The sequence below is a fragment of the Poromitra crassiceps genome (genome assembly GCF_964638095.1).
Source record: "Poromitra crassiceps genome assembly, chromosome: 16".
Taxonomy (NCBI): Eukaryota; Metazoa; Chordata; class Actinopteri; order Beryciformes; family Melamphaidae; genus Poromitra; species Poromitra crassiceps.
Window position 1 is genome coordinate 21,410,256 of NC_139645.1, and position 20,322 is coordinate 21,430,577.

General features: G+C 42.6%; 1 protein-coding gene across 1 annotated transcript in view; it reads right to left on the reverse strand.

Annotated features, from left to right (window-relative positions):
* The window catches only part of LOC310791512 (uncharacterized protein), a 35,055-nt gene that overhangs the window by 7,573 nt on the left and 7,160 nt on the right, over positions 1-20,322 (reverse strand). The window contains exons 5-11 of the mRNA XM_083653187.1: positions 20,014-20,187; positions 15,624-15,797; positions 12,113-12,286; positions 9,613-9,786; positions 7,910-8,083; positions 4,361-4,462; positions 2,465-2,566 (exon numbers count right to left, since the gene is read on the reverse strand). Coding sequence (XP_083509313.1) covers positions 2,465-2,566; positions 4,361-4,462; positions 7,910-8,083; positions 9,613-9,786; positions 12,113-12,286; positions 15,624-15,797; positions 20,014-20,187 — 1,074 coding nt within the window. The remainder of the gene's footprint in view (positions 1-2,464; positions 2,567-4,360; positions 4,463-7,909; positions 8,084-9,612; positions 9,787-12,112; positions 12,287-15,623; positions 15,798-20,013; positions 20,188-20,322) is intronic.

The following is a 20,322-nucleotide window of genomic DNA, read 5'->3' on the forward strand; positions in this document are numbered from 1 at the left end:
TTGAAGGCAAGGAGAACAAACTTAGCCGTATTATGTACAACTGCCTGCTTGATTTGCACAACTCTGGAGTCTATGCCTCACCGTGGGTGGTGTGGGTCAAACAGATTTTGGATGACTGTGGCTTGTCTTACCTCTGGCTTACACAGCAGTGCAACAACATTGACTGGTTGAAGCTAACTGTTGAGCAAAGTCTTAAGGATCAGTTTATGCAGAAATGGCAAAGTGAGCTCAGAAGCATGACATCATGTGACTTGTACGTAGAATTAAAAAAAGAACTCAAACTGGAAAATTATCTGCTGTATGTAAACCAAAGGCATAGACATGCAATCTGTAACTTCAGGGTTAATAACACCAGAATCCCCAAGGTTGTTGGTAGATATAAAGGACTGCATAGAAGTATGAGGATCTGTAACCTCTGTAGTGACAACTGTGTGGGAGACGAGTATCATATTTTGTTTGAATGCAAGAATGTAATTATTTTGAATTTCAGAGAGTTATATTTACCCAGATATTATTTAACTCGTCCATCTATGTTTAAACTGATCTTACTACTACAATCAGACAGACAAAAAGTCATGTGTAAATTAGGTGCTTTTTTGAAGAATGTCCTGCCGCTGTTTAAATGACATATGCACTAGCCATGCTGTGTGCCATTGTATATTGTTTTTGTATGTTTTGTTTGTGCTCCATACCATGTGATCATGGTCAATGAGTCACATTAACTCATTGAGTGCCATTGACGTCTAAAGACGTCAATTCAAATAGAGTGCCATTGACGTCTAAAGACGTCAATTGCGTTTTTTGACGGTGGGATGTGGATCAAAGCCTGATGCATCTCCTGTAAAAATATGGGGGATTTTGAAGGTGTATAAGCTATTTTAAGGACCCATTAGGTGGCGACAGTGCTCTCCGGATTAGAGAAAGGTGAGAAAAAAGAGTAGAAGAAGCCATGGGGAAACGGAAACCGATGCATGCTGCAGCTAACGTTAGCTGTGCCTGTGAACAGCAGCCAATCTGCTCCCACAATTGAGCCTTTCTGTCTCTGTTGCAATAGTTTCTCCATATGATTTGCCAGAAAAGGAGCACCCGACACCAGCGTCTTTCTGAAAAGTTAAATTATTCTCAGCTGGGAGCGCTGGGAGCCGGCGCACAAAAACGGCGGAGCGCTCTGAAAATAGACGCTGGGTGCAGCGCACTTTGAAACGTGCAGAGCAAACGTGCAGCAGAGAGCCACCAGAGACACTCCCACGGAGGAGGAGTTTGCAGTTGAGGGGGGTGGGGCACGCAGGGCACCATACAACACCGACCCAGACAGCAGGCTCGATGGACAGATTGGCAAACACAAGCTGGAATACCTGATGCCCACCAGCAGTTAATCAAGACCAGCAAGAAGGTGTAGGGTCTGCGCACGCAGGGGCCAGCGCTGCTGGTTGCAGCTAAAAAACATTATTTTGGCATCAAAATTCCTTTGTTTTTACTGTTTTATTGAAGGAAATTACTGTTCAGATATTTGAGGTGTCACTATATCAGAAAATATTAGCTTCAGAGTCAGTGATGTGCTTGAAATGCTTCATTTCACAAAAGGCTCATTATCTCAGGTTCTAGTTTGAAACATCTGTTTTTGGTGAAACCAACCTATCTTCTACTGCTGATAACTAAAGAACGGAAAATGATATAAATAAACTTTTTTTTGCTGATGATACAAGAGAGTCTCATCGTTCTTTTGGCATGTTCGGTGTTTACATATTCTGTGGGTCTTGAGAAATCACTGAAAACGCTCTGAAAGGGCTGGCACTGGGAGCGTCCGTTTTCCAGAAATGGCTGGCAGCCAATGAGTTAAATAAATAAATGAAAAAATGAAATGAAAAGAAATGATCAACTTGCTCTCTTGTGTGTCTCGTGTGTGTGTGTGTGTGTGTGTGTGTGTGTGTGTGTGTGTGTGTGTGTGTGTGTGTGTGTGTGTGTGTGTGTGTGTGTGTGTGTGGCATGCCGGGCAGTTCACAAGCAAGCAATATTGCCAAAGCATGTAACAATAACAATAGAAGGTGAAAAGTTTGCAAAAACCTGGACACAAATAGCACTCCACCAATGACACATATATTTAATTAAAGGGGGGAAAATAAGAATATGGTGAAATATCAACTATATCTGTAGATATCATCCTGTACTGTACTGAGAAATGTGATATTGTTACATCAAAGTGACAAGTTCTTTACTTTAGCTTTCAACAACAGAGGCAGTAAGGAGAGGAGATCATGAAATATTCTCTCAGAGGATAGAAACTAATCTTAGTTCAAATTGGCTAAGTGGTGTCTGAGGCTCAGTCATGATTGTGATGTTGGTATCTCAGCTGCTTTGGAAACACAACAGGACACTCCTACAGAGGTCAGTTATCTTCACTGACATTGATGTGCAACATAATTTAAATGTTGGTCTGTTGAACAGTTGTATCAGTAATACTGACCTGAGAGTTTCCAGTCTGCAGTGTGGACTCTCCATGGCAGCATAGAACAGTTTCACTCCAGAGTCCTGTAAGTCATTCTTAGTCAGGTCCAGCAGTCTCAGACTGGAGGACTGGGAGCTGAGAACTGAGGCCAGAGCTTCACAGCTTCTCTCTGACAGCTTACAGTCACTCAGCCTTAATGGATATGAAAAGATAAGGACATTTTATTCTTTTATCATTTCAGTCACACAACTCACGTAACAGATGATTGAGAATGAAAATATAGATACAGAGTTCAGTATGGTGTCTAGGCTCTGATCCTGTCACTCCCTGCAGTACCTAGCTAGCCAAAGACAGCAGGGAGTGATGATGGTGAACTTCACCCCAAAGCCACCTTAGACACAGAGCCAGACACCAGCTAGTCATGTCCACCATGTGGCCTCACTGATAGCACAAATACAAGCTAGCATCTTAGGATCAAGCTAGGTCATTGTAACATTATGTGGAACCTCCATGTGTGGACTGGGCACCAGCCTCTGTGTGGTCATTCTCCTAGTAGGCTCCATTGTCCATCGAGGGGAATATGGTATCTAGTGTAGAGTCTGACCCATACTGGATTTTTAGCATCGATGCCCATGCCGATATTAGGGAGTGAAACAGTTCCAACGGTTGACTGCCGTGGACGAGATATCTCGTCCCCAAATTTTTTTTTTTTTTTGACGGTGGGACGTGGATCTAACCCTTTTACATCTCCTATATAAATATGGGAGCCACCGAACGTGTACAACCCATTCCACCGACCCACTAAGTGGCGACAGTGCTCTCCAGAGTAGAAAAAGCCGAGCCAAAACTGCAGGGGAAAGCGCGAGGAAACCATTCTCATACTGTAAAATGGATTGGCGAAAACGCTTTCGCTTTCGCGCTGACGCACAACGGTGGCGCACAACGGTGGGGGGTTCCAAAAATAGACTGGGTGCACACTTTGAAACACGCAGCATAAATAAGCCCAGAATCGCAAAAGCTTCATCAAAGCTCTCAACCGAAACCCCAAGAAACGAGCGAGCCCATCCAGACTCGCCCGACGAGGGGCAGCCAGGCAGCAGAAACTCGCTTGTGACACGCCCGCTGCAGCAGGAGGAGAACACACATGGAGGGAGGAGTTTGAAGGAGAGGGGGGTTTCCTGCTGTTATGGAGGAAATTACTGTTCAAAACTATTGTTTAGATGTCTGACGTCTTACTGATGCGAAAAATAAATGGTTAAAGTGACTGTTCTATCGAATTTCACAAAAAGCCATTTATCTCAGCTTAAATTTTCAGACGCTGAAACCATGCTGTATTCAACTGCTAATGCTTACATAACTACTAACTCTACAAACTAACTCTTTTAGACAGAGAAAGCACACATTCTATTAGTTCTTTTGAGATATTTTGTATTCACAAAATCCTAGCAGAAAATAATCCTCGGCTCTTGAAAGATGAGCCAGAATCCTCAAAAAAAAACCTTGGCAGAACCTACCTACAGTAAAAAAAAAACTGTTGGCAGTGAATGTGTTAAAGGGGGGAAAATAAGAATATAGTGAAATACCATATACTGTGATATTTCTGTAGATATCATCCTGTACCGTACTGAGAAATGTGATATTGTTACATCAAAGTGACAAGTTCTTTACTTTAGCTTTCAACAACAGAGGCAGTAAGGAGAGGAGATCATGAAATCTTCTCTCAGAGGATAGAAACTAATCTTAGTTCAAATTGGCTAAGGTGTCTGAGGCTCAGTCATGATTGTGATGTTGGTATCTCAGCTGCTTTGGAAACACAACAGGACACTCCTACAGAGGTCAGTTATCTTCACTGACATTGATGTGCAACAGAATTTAAATGTTGGTCTGTTGAACAGTTGTATCAGAAATACTGACCTGAGAGTTTCCAGTCTGCAGTGTGGACTCTCCATGGCAGCATAGATCAGCTTCAGTCCAGAGTCCTGTAAGTCATTCTTAGTCAGGTCCAGCTCTCTCAGACTGGAGGACTGGGAGCTGAGAACTGAGGCCAGAGCTTCACAGCTTCTCTCTGACAGCTTACAGCCACTCAGCCTTAATGGATATGAAAAGATAAGGACATTTTATTATTTCATCATTTCAGTCACACAACTCACGTAACAGATGATTGAGAATGAAAATATAGAGACAGAGTTCAGTATGGTGTCTAGGCTCTGATCCTGTCACTCCCTGCAGTGTACACCTAGCTAGCCAAAGACAGCAGGGAGTGATGATGGTGAACTTCACCCCAAAGCCACCTTAGACACAGAGCCAGACACCAGCTAGTCATGTCCACCATGTGGCCTCACTGATAGCCCAAATACAAGCTAGCATCTTAGGATCAAGCTAGGTCATTGTAACATTATGTGGAACCTCCATGTGTGGACTGGGCACCAGCCTCTGTGTGGCCATTCTCCTAGTAGGCTCCATTGTCCATCGAGGGGAATATAGTATCTAGTGTAGAGCCTGACCCATACTGGATTTTTGGTGCCGATGTCCACACCGATATTAGGGAGTAAAAAACATTCCGATATCAATATATCAGCCAATATACTGATTATTCTCCAGAACCAGACAGAACAGTAGAACCGCCTATGTTATGTGTGGTGTGCCAGCTTACCTAGGTAGTGGCCTAGGTAGTGACCTAGCTATCTATGACAGCCTACCACTTAAATGCGACATGCATTTGCATTTGAAGCGTGTGAGTTCAGCAGCTGCAGAGCGCCCTCTGGTGAACATACTGTATATATGCATACAGTATCTTGAATAATGTTATATTAATATTCTACTCTAATAGTATGTATCCTGAATGCCTGCTATCAGTGAGGTGCCACAGCAGGTGAAAGCCCAGCTTCTCAATAAGAGACTGTCACAATAGCTGTATTATGAGAAATCCAGCAGACCACCTCAACCTCTGATGGAAGGACAGGTTGTCAGGTTGCAGATCCCACAAGGTTACAACCAGACAGGGATGGTGAAGGAGGTTCACGTAGAGCCCAGATGGTACCTCATCCACTAGAAAGCTCTACAGGAGGAATGGCCGACACATTGTGCCTGTAGCCGAGCCCTCCCCAGCACAGCTCCACCCAAGTGACACTGACCACCTGGATACTGGACTTAACTCAAAACAGAACAACACTGTCACAAGTGAAAGTGAGGACTTTTGGACACTGGACAGCCCAAGTGTGAAGTTCCTGGACCTGACTTATCCTCAAACATGACAGGACATTTATACAGGACACTTTCAGGTCATTAGGCCAATTCCTAAATACAAGGACTGTGTCCAGTTGTCAGTTTAAGACACACTGTTACGATCTGGTGTTTATTAGCTAGAGGTGGTCCGTTAGGATATGACAGGTGTGATTTGGACAGCGTAGATTTATCGATAGGGAAGACTGACGTCATACAAAAGGGGTGGAGTGTTTGTTTGATTGCCTCAACAGGTCGCAGCTGGGCAGCGCTCAGTGGCGTTTGGAGTGGTGAACGCACACCACGAGGAGGAAGGACGCTACGCTTAGGCGGGCTTTGGAAACAAACAGAGACTCTTTTTCCATCTCACACTCATGGACCACGGATACACCTTTTTCCCCCAAATCCCTGACTTTCCATACTAAGAGCAGGCTGGCGGAGTTGAACAGGCGTCGCAGCTACAGAGGGCTCGTCTGCTCAAGCGCGAGCTGTTCCCCGCAACGCCAAGACAACAGCAACAACCACCAGCCTTGGGTAAGCAGACATACACAACACCCCTTAGATAGAATTGCATTCACCCAGGTAGGCTTATTTTCACGTTAATACACATGTAGTGAAGCGACAGTTTACGGGCTAACTAACCTTAGTGGGGAAACTAGAATTAGTACGAGCTAGGTCAGTCTGCAGCGTAACACACACACACACACACACACACACACACACACACACACACATCTGAGTCATTCACATTCACGCCCCCTTTTTCAGAGGTATTTCCAGGGGGGGGCGTCGGACCAATACGGTAAGTATTTAAAAAAAAAATTTATCAACTTCAGCTGTTTATTTTCTGTTTTGCTCTCTTCCTGTGTCTGTGTCTGTGTGTGTGTGTGTGTGTGTGTGTGTGTGTGTGTGTGTGTGTGTGTGTGTGTGTGTGTGTGTGTGTGTGTGTGTGTGTGTGTGTGTGTGCCACCAATGCCACATACATTTAATTGAAGGGGAAAATAAGAATATAGTGAAATACCATATACTGTGATATTTCTGTAGATATCATCCTGTACTGTACTGAGAAATGTGATATTGTTACATCAAAGTGACAAGTTCTTTACTTTAGGTTTCAACAACAGAGGCAGTAAGGAGAGGAGATCATGAAATATTCTCTCAGAGGATAGAAACTAATCTTAGTTCAAATTGGCTAAGTGGTGTCTGAGGCTCAGTCATGATTGTGATGTTGGTATCTCAGCTGCTTTGGAAACACAACAGGACACTCCTACAGAGGTCAGTTATCTTCACTGACCTTGATGTGCAACAGAATTTAAATGGTGGTCTGTTGAACAGTTGTATCAGTAATACTGACCTGATAGTTTCCAGTCTGCAGTGTGGACTCTCCATGGCAGCATAGATCAGTTTCAGTCCAGAGTCCTCTAAGTCATTCTTACTCAGGTCCAGCAGTCTCAGACTGGAGGACTGGGAGCTGAGAACTGAGGCCAGAGCTTCACAGCTTCTCTCTGACAGCTTACAGCCACTCAGCCTTAATGGATATGAAAAGATAAGGACATTTTATTATTTCATCATTTCAGTCACACAACTCACGTAACAGATGATTGAGAATGAAAATATAGATACAGAGTTCAGTATGGTATCTAGGCTCTGATCCTGTCACTCCCTGCAGTGTACACCTAGCTAGCCAAAGACAGCAGGGAGTGATGATGGGGAACTTCACCCCAAAGCCACCTTAGACAGAAGATGATACTGAATCCTAAGCCTAAGCCCCTCAGGAAGCTTTTCCAGACAGTCTAAGAGCCCTGATGGCCTGATGGAGCCCTTGAGTCTAGACAAGGAAAGTCAGACAGATCCAAACATCTCAGCTTGCTCACAACTCATTGGGAACTACTGTATGAGGTCCACAGTGTAATTCAGGACAAAACTAGTTTAAATTTGCTCAGTAAAATTGTAACATGAATGAACTGATAACCAGTGGATGGATGACAAATTGTGGATATCATGACGTTACCTGACTACTGGTTCAAATCATAGTTGCTGTTGCTCTATTCTGAACCAGCTGGAGATGTCAAAGCATGAGGCTTGAGGTCAATTGCTGTATATGACTGATTTTTTATCAGCATCTGAGATGTGAAACTTGCAGGTTCAACCTTTACAGAGTCAGAGATACTGACCTGTTTTGAGAGCACAGACCTTAGTTTGGAGAAATGTGTCAAATCAACAGACATAAACTGATCTTACTTGAGAGTTTCCAGTTGACAGTGTGGACTCTCAAGTCCAGCAAAGAGCAGCTTCACTGCTGAATCTGACATCTTGTTCTTACACAGGTCCAGCTTTATCAGATGGGAGGGGTTGGACTTCAGAGCTGAGGCCAGGACTTCACAGGGAGTCTCTGAGAGTTCACAGTCAGAAAGTCTGTGATCACAGATATAATGTAAGATTAGTTGTTATAACCAGAGCTGAGATTAAGCATACCAATCAAAACATACACAGCATACTAATACTACCACCACCAGTAGTAGTAGTAGTAGTAGTATTAGTAGTAGCAGTACTAATGATAATGAAGACAATAATTTGCATTATAGAAGTTGAAGTTTCAAAAAGTGTTGATTGACAGAATATATTACATACATACAATTACAAGACAGCAGTTCTGTAAATTGTAAAAAAATAAATAATAATAACCTAAGCTTCACAGGCAGGTTATTTCAAATTCTGGTAAAACAACATAAGATTAACATGACACTCTAGTAGCTTTAAACAACAACAACAACCATTATCATGTAATACAAACTGTAATGTAGACACTGACCACTAGAAAATACTGCCGTCTGTTGTGATAAAAATGTAATTTTTAATTGTAATCTTTGGAATAAACAGGCGAATAATAATTAAATTACACATTCCTGTTACTCTTCTTAAAAGTAACGGACAACTTTAGTTATTATTCCAGTGAAAGTAATTAGTTACCCTACTCATTACATTGTTTTGTGTTACAGCCTAACAGCCGATACACAGCAGCACAACGAAAGTCACCTGAAGTCACTCATTCATTGTATATTAGATGTGTCTGTCATCAACTTCTGAAGCAAGCTGAGATACCTGGCAACACAACGAGAGTGACGACAGCGACGAGGGGGGGGGGGCAAATTCAAAATTTCAAACAGGAAGACAACAAGACAGCCAATCAAGCTGCAGCACAAAGCAGGGCGACTGCAACTTCAAACAACTTTTGTCATTGTGGTCTGCATGCACTGTAAAACGATTGTACCAAGTTTACTCGTTTTCTTTTGGGCCAATAGATATTATGACATAAGCCACATTACGAACAGAAGTATCTAAATAATGACAAATACAACATATTTGTGAAGGTTTTGAGCTACAACATTAAATTCAGACTCTCCTGGATGTATTTGCCACTTTGTTGGCTTGTTCATCTGAGCTCTACTGTCATTCCAATATTTCCAACATGACTTGAAGACGTGAATCTTTCATAGACATTTGCACCAATAAAGAGGTTAAAGAAGCTAAAGAATGAAACACAAGTAACGGCTGATCTGTTGACTGGTCTGACTGGTAACTGTGATGAAGCACGACGTTTAGGTGTGCTATAATAAGCATATACTGTCTGAACTATTGCTTAATTGAATTATCCCCCAACCCCCCCCCCCCCCCCCCCGTGTGTGTGTGTATGTGTGCGTTTGTGTGTGTGTGTGTGTGTGTGTTTGTGTGTGTGTGTGTGTGTGTGTGTGTGTGCGTGTGTGTGTGTGTATGTGTGTGTGTGTGTGTGTATGTGTGTGTGTGTGTGTGTGTGTGTGACAGCAGTGGCTGCCTGGTGGGCAGAGCTATGTGAACGAAGTGAATAAATGCTACAATTGCACATTTAAACATGTTTCTGATGTCCACATTGTGGTCTGTTGAACAGTTGTATCAGTAATACTGACCTGAGAGTTTCCAGCCTGCAGTGTGGACTCTCCATGGCAGCATAGAACAGTTTCAGTCCAGAGTCCTCTAAGTCATTCTTAGTCAGGTCCAGCTCTCTCAGACTGGAGGACTGGGAGCTGAGAACTGAGGCCAGAGCTTCACAGCTTCTCTCTGACAGCTTACAGTCACTCAGACTTAATGGATATGAAAAGATAAGGACATTTTATTATTTTATCATTTCAGTCACACAACTCACGTAACAGATGATTGAGAATGAAAATATAGATACAGAGTTCAGTATGGTGTCTAGGCTCTGATCCTGTCACTCCCTGCAGTGTACACCTAGCTAGCCAAAGACAGCAGGGAGTGATGATGGGGAACTTCACCCCAAAGCCACCTTAGACAGAAGATGATACTGAATCCTAAGCCTAAGTCCCTCAGGAAGCTTTTCCAGACAGTCTAAGAGCCCTGATGGCCTGATGGAGCCCTTGAGTCTAGACAAGGAAAGTCAGACAGATCCAAACATCTCAGCTTGCATAACTCATTGGGAACTACTGTATGAGGTCCACAGTGTAATTCAGGACAAAACTACTTTAAATGTGCTCAGTAAAATTGTAACATGAATGAACTGATAACCAGTGGAGGGATGACAAATTGTGGATATCATGACGTTACCTGACTACTGGTTCAAATCATAGTTGCTGTTGCTCTATTCTGAACCAGCTGGAGATGTCAAAGCATGAGGCTTGAGGTCAATTGCTGTATATGACTTATTTTTTTATCAGCATCTGAGATGTGAAACTTGCAGGTTCAACCTTTACAGAGTCAGAGATACTGACCTGTTTTGAGAGCACAGACCTTAGTTTGGAGAAATGTGTCAAATCAACAGACATAAACTGATCTTACTTGAGAGTCTCCAGTTGACAGTGTGGACTCTCAAGTCCAGCAAAGAGCAGCTTCAATGCTGAATCTGACATCTTGTTCTTACACAGGTCCAGCTTTATCAGATGGGAGGGGTTGGACTTCAGAGCTGAGGCCAGGACTTTACAGTGAGTCTTTGAGAGTCCACAGTCAGAAAGTCTGTGATCACAGATTTAATGTAAGATTAGTTATTATAACCAGAGCTGAGATTAAGCATACCAATCAAAACATACACAGCATACTAATACTACTAATACTACCACCACCAGTAGTAGTAGTAGTAGTAGTAGTATTAGTAGTAGCAGTACTAATGATAATGATGACAATAATTTGCATTATAGAAGTTGAAGTTTCAAAAAGTGTTGATTGACAGAATATATTACATACATACAATTACAAGACAGCAGTTCTGTAAATTGTAAAAAAATAAATAATAATAACCTAAGCTTCACAGGCAGGTTATTTCAAATTCTGGTAAACAACATAAGATTAACATGACACTCTTGTAGCTTTAAACAACAACAACCATTATCATGTAATACAAACTGTAATGTAGACACTGACCACTAGAAAATACTGCTGTCTGTTGTGATAAAAATGTAAATTTTAATTGTAATCTTTGGAATAAACAGGCGAATAATAATTAAATTACACATTCCTGTTACTCTTCTTAAAAGTAACAGACAACTTTAGTTATTATTCCAGTGAAAGTAATTAGTTACCCTACTCATTACATTGTTTTGTGTTACAGCCTAACAGCTGATACACAGCAGCACAGCTAAAGTTGCCTGAAGTCACACATTCATTGTATATTAGATGTGTCTGTCATCAACTTCTGAAGCAAGCTGGGATACCTGGCAACACAACGAGAGTGACGACTGTGATGAGGGGGGGGGGGGGCAAATTCAAAATTTCAAACAGAAAGACAACAAGACAGCCAATCAAGCTGCAGCACAAAGCAGGGCGACTGCAACTTCAAACAACTTTTGTCATTGTGGTCTGCATGCACTGTAAAACGATTGTACCAAGTTTACTCGTTTTCTTTTGAGCCAATAGATATTATGACATAAGCCACATTACGAACAGAAGTATCTAAATAATGACAAATACAAAATATTTGTGAAGGTTTTGAGCTACAACATTAAATTCAGACTCTCCTGCATGTATTTGCTACGTTGTTGGCTTGTTCATCTGAGCTCTACTGTCATCCAATATTTCCAACATGACTTGAAGACGTGAATCTTTCATAGACATTTGCACCAATAAAGAGGTTAAAGAAGCTAAAGAATGAAACACAAGTAACGGCTGATCTGTTGACTGGTCTAAATGGTAACTGTGATGAAGCACGATGTTTAGGTGTGCTATAATAAATACTGTCTGAACTATTGCTTAATTGAATTATCCCCCAACCCCCCCCCCCCGTGTGTGTGTGTGTGTGTGTGTGTGTGTGTGTGTGTGTGTGTGTGTGTGTGTGTGACAGCAGTGGCTGCCTGGTGGGCAGAGCTATGTGAACACAGTGAATAAATGCTACAATTGCACATTTAAACATGTTTCTGATGTCCACATGGTGGTCTGTTGAGTTGTATCAGTAATACTGACCTGAGAGTTTCCAGTCTGCAGTGTGGACTCTCCATGGCAGCATAGAACAGTTTCACTCCAGAGTCCTCTAAGTCATTCTTAGTCAGGTCCAGCAGTCTCAGACTGGAGGACTGGGAGCTGAGAACTGAGGCCAGAGCTTCACAGCTTCTCTCTGACAGCTTACAGTCACTCAGCCTTAATGGATATGAAAAGATAAGGACATTTTATTATTCTATCATTTCAGTCACACAACTCACGTAACAGATGATTGAGAATGAAAATATAGATACAGAGTTCAGTATGGTGTCCAGGCTCTGATCCTGTCACTCCCTGCAGTGTACACCTAGCTAGCCAAAGACAGCAGGGAGTGATGATGGTGAACTTCACGTCAAAGCCACCTTAGACACAGATCCAGACACCAGCTAGTCATGTCCACCATGTGGCCTCACTGATAGCCCAAATACAAGCTAGCATCTTAGGATCAAGCTAGGTCATTGTAACATTATGTGGAACCTCCATGTGTGGACTGGGCACCAGCCTCTGTGTGGCCATTCTCCTAGTAGGCTCCATTGCCCATCGAGGGAATATAGTATCTAGTGTAGAGTCTGACCCATACTGGATTTTTGGTGCCGATGTCCATACCGATATTAGGGAGTAAAAAACATTCCGATATCAATATATCGGCCAATATACTGATTATTCTCCAGAACCAGACAGAACAGTAGAACCGCCTATGTTATGTGTGGTGTGCCAGCTTACCTAGGTAGTGACCTAGCTATTTCTGACAGCCTACCACTTAACTCATTGAGTGCCAAGGACGAGTATGTTCGTCATTTCGTTTAGTAACGTAGAGTGCCAAGGACGAGTATGTTCGTCAATTGCGTTTTTTGACGGTGGGACGTGGATCAATGCCTAATTCATCTCCTGTAAAATTTTGGGGCATGTTGAATGTGTATAACCTATTTTACCGACCCATTAGGTGGCGACAGTGCTCTCCAGATTAGAGAAAGTTGAGTAAAAACAGCAGAAAAAGCTGTGATGAAACCATTCTCATGAGAATGCTTTGGCTTTTCGCTGTCGCGCTGGGAGCCGGCGCACAACGGTGGGGGGCTCCGAAAATAGACTCTGGGTGCAGCACACTTTGAAACTCGCAGCAGAAAGCCCAGAAAGCCCAGAATCGGACGCAGCTTCATCCCAGCTCACAACCGAAACCCCAGAAACGAGCGAGGCGAGCCCGATCCAGACTCCCCCGACGAGCGGCGGCCATCCGAACGTGGATCCGCAAGCAGCAGAGACTCGCCTGACAAGCAGCAGAGCGAGCAAAGCCACCAGAGACACACCCACGGAGGAGGAGTTTGCAGTAGAGGGGGGTGGGGGTGCTGTTATATTGAAGGAAATTACTGTTCAGATGTTTCAGGTCAGAAAATATTAGTTTCAGAGTCAGTGATTTGCTTGAAATGCTTAATTTCACAAAAGGCTCAACATCTCAGCTTCTAGATGGAAACGCATGTTTTTGCTGTTTTTGACCTATCTTCTCCGGCTGATAACTAAAGAACGGAAAATTATATCAATAAACTTTTTTTTGCTGCTGATACAATAGAGTCTCGTCGTTCTTTGTGCGTGTTCGCTGTTTACATAGTAATATCACACAATATTCTGTGGGCCTCGAGAAATCACTGAAAACGCTCTGAAACTCTGGCACTGGGAGCGTCCGTTCTCCAAAAGTGGCTGGCACTCAATGAGTTAAATGCAACACCGCATTTGCATTTGAAGCGTGTGAGTTCAGCAGCTGCAGAGTGCCCTCTGGTGAACATACTGTATATATGCATACAGTATCTTGAATAATGTTATATTAATATTCTACTCTAATACTCTATTATTCATGTACTGTATCTATCCTGAATGCCTGCTATCAGTGAGGTGCCACAGCAGGTGAAAGTCCAGCTTCTCAATAAGAGACTGTCACAATAGCTGTATGATGAGAAATCCAGCAGACCACCTCAACCTCTGATGGAAGGACAGGTTGTCTAGTTGCAGATCCCACAAGGTTACAACCAGACATGGATGGTGAAGGAGGTTCACGTAGAGCCCAGATGTTACCTCATCCACTAGAAAGTTCTACAGGAGGAATGGCCGACACATTGTGCCTGTAGCCGAGCCCTCCCCAGCACAGCTCCACCCAAGTGACACTGGACTTAACTCAAAACAGAACAACATTGTCACAAGTGAAAGGTGAGGACTTTTGGACACTGGACAGCCCAAGTGTGAAGTTCCTGGACCTGACCTGTCCTCAAACATGACAGGACATTTATACAGGACACTTTCAGGTCATGTCAGTAGGCCAACACACACACACACACACACACACACACACACACACACACACACACACACACACACACACACACACACACACACACACACCTACACACACACACACACACACACACACACACACACACATAAACAAATCTGAATTATTCACATTCACGCCCCCTTTTCAGGGGTATTTCCAGGGGGGGACGTCTTATATTCGGACCAATACGGTAAATATTAAAAAACAAATTTTTTATCAACTTCAGCTGTTTATTTTCTGTCTTGCTCTCTTCCTGTGTGTGTGTGTGTGTGTGTGTGTGTGTGTGTGTGTGTGTGTGTGTGTGTGTGTGTGTGTGTGTGTGTGTGTCACCAATGCCACATACATTAAATTAAAGGGGAAAATAAGAATATAGTGAAATACCATATACTGTGATATTTCTGTAGATATCATCCTATACTGTACTGAGAAATGTGATATTGTTACATCAAAGTGACAAGTTCTTTACTTTAGCTTTCAACAACAGAGGCAGTAAGGAGAGGAGATCATGAAATATTCTCTCAGAGGATAGAAACTAATCTTAGTTCAAATTGGCTAAGTGGTGTCTGAGGCTCAGTCATGATCAGTGTTGCCAGATTGCAAATGTTGAATTATCGTACCAGAGGGTCAAAATTATCGTGTGCTTGTGTGTGTGTGTGCATGCGCTCATTCACGTAAATGTACCCGTTTTGTTTTTATAGTTTTTTTCTTTCTTTTTGTGTGTGTGTATGTATGTCATGTACTGTACCATCCGGGGTAGGGAGGAGGGGAATCTTTAAGACTGGTGGACTAAACAAGACCGCCTTATGGGCAAGAGAAAGAGTATTACATTCTTTGTATGCTTATGTTAAAATGACTCATGCTCCTATAATGGATAATGCATAATGGATGTAACAACTAATGATCTTGTCTTGTCTAACTGAATGTGTCCTAGTATGGAAATAAAATAAAAATTAGATCAAAAAAAAAAATGAAATATTCTCTCAGAGGATAGAAACTAATCTTAGTTCAAATTGGCTAAGTGGTGTCTGAGGCTCAGTCATGATTGTGATGTTGGTATCTCAGCTGCTTTTGAAACACAACAGGACACTCCTACAGAGGTCAGTTATCTTCACTGACATTGATGTGCAACAGAATTTAAATGTTGGTCTGTTGAACAGTTGTATCAGTAATACTGACCTGAGAGTTTCCAGTCTGCAGTGTGGACTCTCCATGGCAGCATAGAGCAGTTTCACTCCAGAGTCCTCTAAGTTATTCTTAGTCAGGTCCAGCTCTCTCAGCCTGTTGGACTGGGAGCTGAGAACTGAGGCCAGAGCTTCACAGCTTCTCTCTGACAGCTTACAGCCACTCAGCCTTAATGGATATGAAAAGATAAGGACATTTTATTATTTCATCATTTCAGTCACACAACTCACGTAACAGATGATTGAGAATGAAAATATAGATACAGAGTTCAGTATGGTGTCTAGGCTCTGATCCTGTCACTCCCTGCAGTGTACACCTAGCTAGCCAAAGACAGCAGGGAGTGATGATGGGGATCTTCACCCCAAAGCTACCTTAGACAGAAGATGATACTGAATCCTAAGACTAAGCCCCTCAGGAAGCTTTTCCAGACAGTCTCAGAGCCCTGATGGCCTGATGGAGCCCTTGAGTCTAGACAAGGAAAGTCAGACAGATCCAAACATCTCAGCTTGCTCACAACTCATTGGGAACTACTGTATGAGGTCCACAGTGTAATTCAGGACAAAACTACTTTAAATGTGCTCAGTAAAATTGTAACATGAATGAACTGATAACCAGTGGAGGGATGACAAATTGTGGATATCATGACGTTACCTGACTTTAAGCATGAGGCTTGAGGTCAATTGCTGTATATGACTTCTTTTTTTAAGCATCTGAGATGTGAAACTTGCAGGTTCAACCTTTACAGAGTCAGAGATACTGACCTGTTTTGAGAGCACAGACCTTAGTTTGGAGAAATGTGTCAAATCAACAGACATAAACTGATCTTACTTGAGAGTTTCCAGTTGACAGTGTGGACTCTCAAGTCCAGCAAAGAGCAGCTTCAATGCTGAATCTGACATCTTGTTCTTACACAGGTCCAGCTTTATCAGATGGGAGGGGTTGGACTTCAGAGCTGAGGCCAGGACTTCACAGTGAGTCTCTGAGAGTCCACAGTCAGAAAGTCTGTGATCACAGATTTAATGTAAGATTAGTTATTATAACCAGAGCTGAGATTAAGCTAGCCGCAAAACGCGACTATTTCACTCGAGTACCTCTCCCATCATAGTCGCGCTCGCCCGACCCCTTTATCGAGGGAAAGTTGCACATTTAGCGATCTACAAGCTTCAAACATGCACCAATCACTAATATAAACTACGCACCTTGTTGCCACGGATGTTGTCGAGCAGGCCGCGCTGAGGCCGCGCTTTGTTAACTCGTATTTTAAGAAAGTTTGGGTTATTTGTGTGTCCGGAAACATTATTTTCCCTTCTCCAACGACTCTTCTTCTTTTTTGCTGCTCACCGGTTCAACTGCTCAACTGCGCCACCGCATCATGGGGTATTACATCATGTGTCAAGTATGGGGTTTGCCCTGTGTCGTTCTGTCAGTCACAGGTTTCAGGTGTTGGTGGCGCAGTTGAGCAGTTGAACCGGTGAGCAGCAAAAAAGAAGAAGAGTCATTGGAGAAGGGAAAATAATGTTTCCGGACACACAAATAACCCAAACTTTCTTAAAATACGAGTTAACAAAGCGCGGCCTCAGCGCGGCCTGCTCGACAACATCCGTGGCAACAAGGTGCGTAGTTTATATTAGTGATTGGTGCATGTTTGAAGCTTGTAGATCGCTAAATGTGCAACTTTCCCTCGATAAAGGGGTCGGGCGAGCGCGACTATGATGGGAGAGGTACTCGAGTGAAATAGTCGCGTTTTGCGGCTAAGATTAAGCATACCAATCAAAACATACACAGCATACTAATACTACTACCACCACCAGTAGCAGTAGTAGTAGTATTAGTAGTAGCAGTACTAATGATAATGATGACAATAATTTGCATTATAGAAGTTGATGTTTCAAAAAGTGTTGATTGACAGAATATATTACATACATACAATTACAAGACAGCAGTTCTGTAAATTGTAAAAAAAAAAAATAATAATAACCTAAGCTTCACAGGCAGGTTATTTCAAATTCTGGTAAAACAACATAAGATTAACATGACACTCTTGTAGCTTTAAACAACAACAACCATTATCATGTAATACAAACTGTAATGTAGACACTGACCACTAGAAAATACTGCTGTCTGTTGTGATAAAAATGTAAATTTTAATTGTAATCTTTGGAATAAACAGGCGAATAATAATTAAATTACACATTCCTGTTACTCTTCTTAAAAGTAACGGACAACTTTAGTTATTATTCCAGTGAAAGTAATTAGTTACCCTACTCATTACATTGTTTTGTGTTACAGCCTAACAGCCGATACACAGCAGCACAACGAAAGTCACCTGAAGTCACTCATTCATTGTATATTAGATGTGTCTGTCATCAACTTCTGAAGCATGCTGGGATACCTGGCAACACGACGAGAGTGACGACAGCGACGAGGGCGGGGGGCGGGGGGGCAAATTCAAAATTTCAAACAGAAAGACAACAAGACAACAAGACAACCAATCAAGCTGCAGCACAAAGCAGGGCGACTGCAACTTCAAACAACTTTTGTCATTGTGGTCTGCATGCACTGTAAAACGATTGTGCCAAGTTTACTTGTTTTCTTTTGGGCCAATAGATATTATGACATAAGCCACATTATGAACAAAAGTATCTAAATAATGACAAATACAACATATTTGTGAAGGTTTTGAGCCTACAACATTAAATTCAGACTCTCCTGGATGTATTTGCTACGTTGTTGGCTTGTTCACAGGGCCGTAGCTAGCTATGAGCACGGGGAGGTCCGGACCTCCCCTAATATTTCAGCCTGCCAAAATTTTTTTTTTTTTTTTTTTTTTTTTTTGCAGGCCAGGCCAGGCCACTCACTGAACAGCAGGCCAGGCGCCGCCTACTGGTTTACTAGTGGTTTTATTACTTTATTCAGGTTTAAAGTGGGTGCATCTCATTGTAAAATTGGACTTGGCCCAAATTGGGCTTCAAACGGCCCAAATCAGGCTTCAAACGGCCCAAATCTGGCATTAAACGACCCAAATAGGGCTTCAAACGGCTCAAATCTGGCTTCAAACGGCCCAAATTGGGCTTCAAACGGCCCAAATTGAGCTTCAAACGCCCCAAATTTTTTCACGCGCGTCGGCCCGTATCGGCCTGGCCTGCTTGGTATCTAATGCCCGGCCTGAATTATGATCCCAGTCCGCCCCTGGTGGTGAGTGATGACTGTCTGTCTGCCTGGCGAGATAATTGAAGGTGAGCGAGCTGCGAGACAGTGAGCGAGTGAACGACAGACAGTGAGTGACACTGACAGATTTTTTAGCAACAACCAAGAAAGTAAGTGTCTAGTCTGTCTCTTAAGTAATGTTACCTGTGTGACACGTTGGGATGCTACTGGCTAATCATGCATGATGCCAATTGCCAAGCTCCCGAAGTCAGGTATGCAGGTGGCTATATGCATGGTTTCAGTTTCATGACCCAATAAGTAACAAAAAGAGGTGGTGTAAAGGTAAAAACAACATAATATATTTTATTTTATTTTTCAATCGTTCCTATCAGGAATAAATAAATGTCCCTCTGTATGTTTTTTTTTATTATCGATGATGACTTTGTGTGTTGTGTACGGCTTGGGTTGTGTACCTGTGTTTGTAGGTGTCATTTTGATATGAATTTGGCTAAAACAGTTTGTGTTTGTTAGTTACAATTATGTTGACAGGAGAGCTGAGCAGGTGGTGACATGAAAGAGAATATACTGAATAATGACATCACAACAGTATAATCCTAATGTTGATTTAAAATGATATATTACTCTAAATATGGCTTAAAAAGGAAAAAAAAAAAACTCAATTTTTTTTCGGCGGCTCCCATTAGGGCGCCGCCGAATCCGCCTCCCCTTGCTGGACCTCCCCTATTTCGGAACCCTGGCTACGGCCCTGCTTGTTCATGTGAGCTCTACTGTCATTCCAATAATTCCAACATGATTTGAAGACGACGTGAATCTTTCATAGACTTTGCAGCAATAAAGAGGCTAAAGAATGAAACACAAGTAACGGCTGATCTGTTGACTGGTCTGACTGGTAACTGTAATGAAGCACGATGTTTAGGTGTGCTATAATAAGCATATACTGTCGTGAACTGTTGCTTAATTGAATTATCCCCCAACCCCCCACCCCCCCCCCCCCCCGTGTGTGTGTGTGTGTGTGTGTGTGTGTGTGTGTGTGTGTGTGTGTGTGTGTGTGTGTGCGTGTGTGTGTGTGTGTGTGTGTGTGTGTGTGTGACAGCAGTGGCTGCCTGGTGGGCAGAGCTATGTGAACACAGTGAATAAATGCTACAATTGCACATTAAAAGCATGTTTCTGATGTCCACATGGTGGTCTGTTGAACAGTTGTATCAGTAATACTGACCTGAGAGTTTCCAGTCTGCAGTGTGGACTCTCCATGGCAGCATAGAACAGTTTCAGTCCAGAGTCCTCTAAGTTATTCTTAGTCAGGTCCAGCTCTCTCAGACTGGAGGACTGGGAGCTGAGAACTGAGGCCAGAGCTTCACAGCTTCTCTCTGACAGCTTACAGTCACACAGCCTTAATGGATATGAAAAGATAAGGACATTTTATTATTTTATCATTTCAGTCACACAACTCACGTAACAGATGATTGAGAATGAAAATATAGAGACAGAGTTCAGTATGGTGTCTAGGCTCTGATCCTGTCACTCC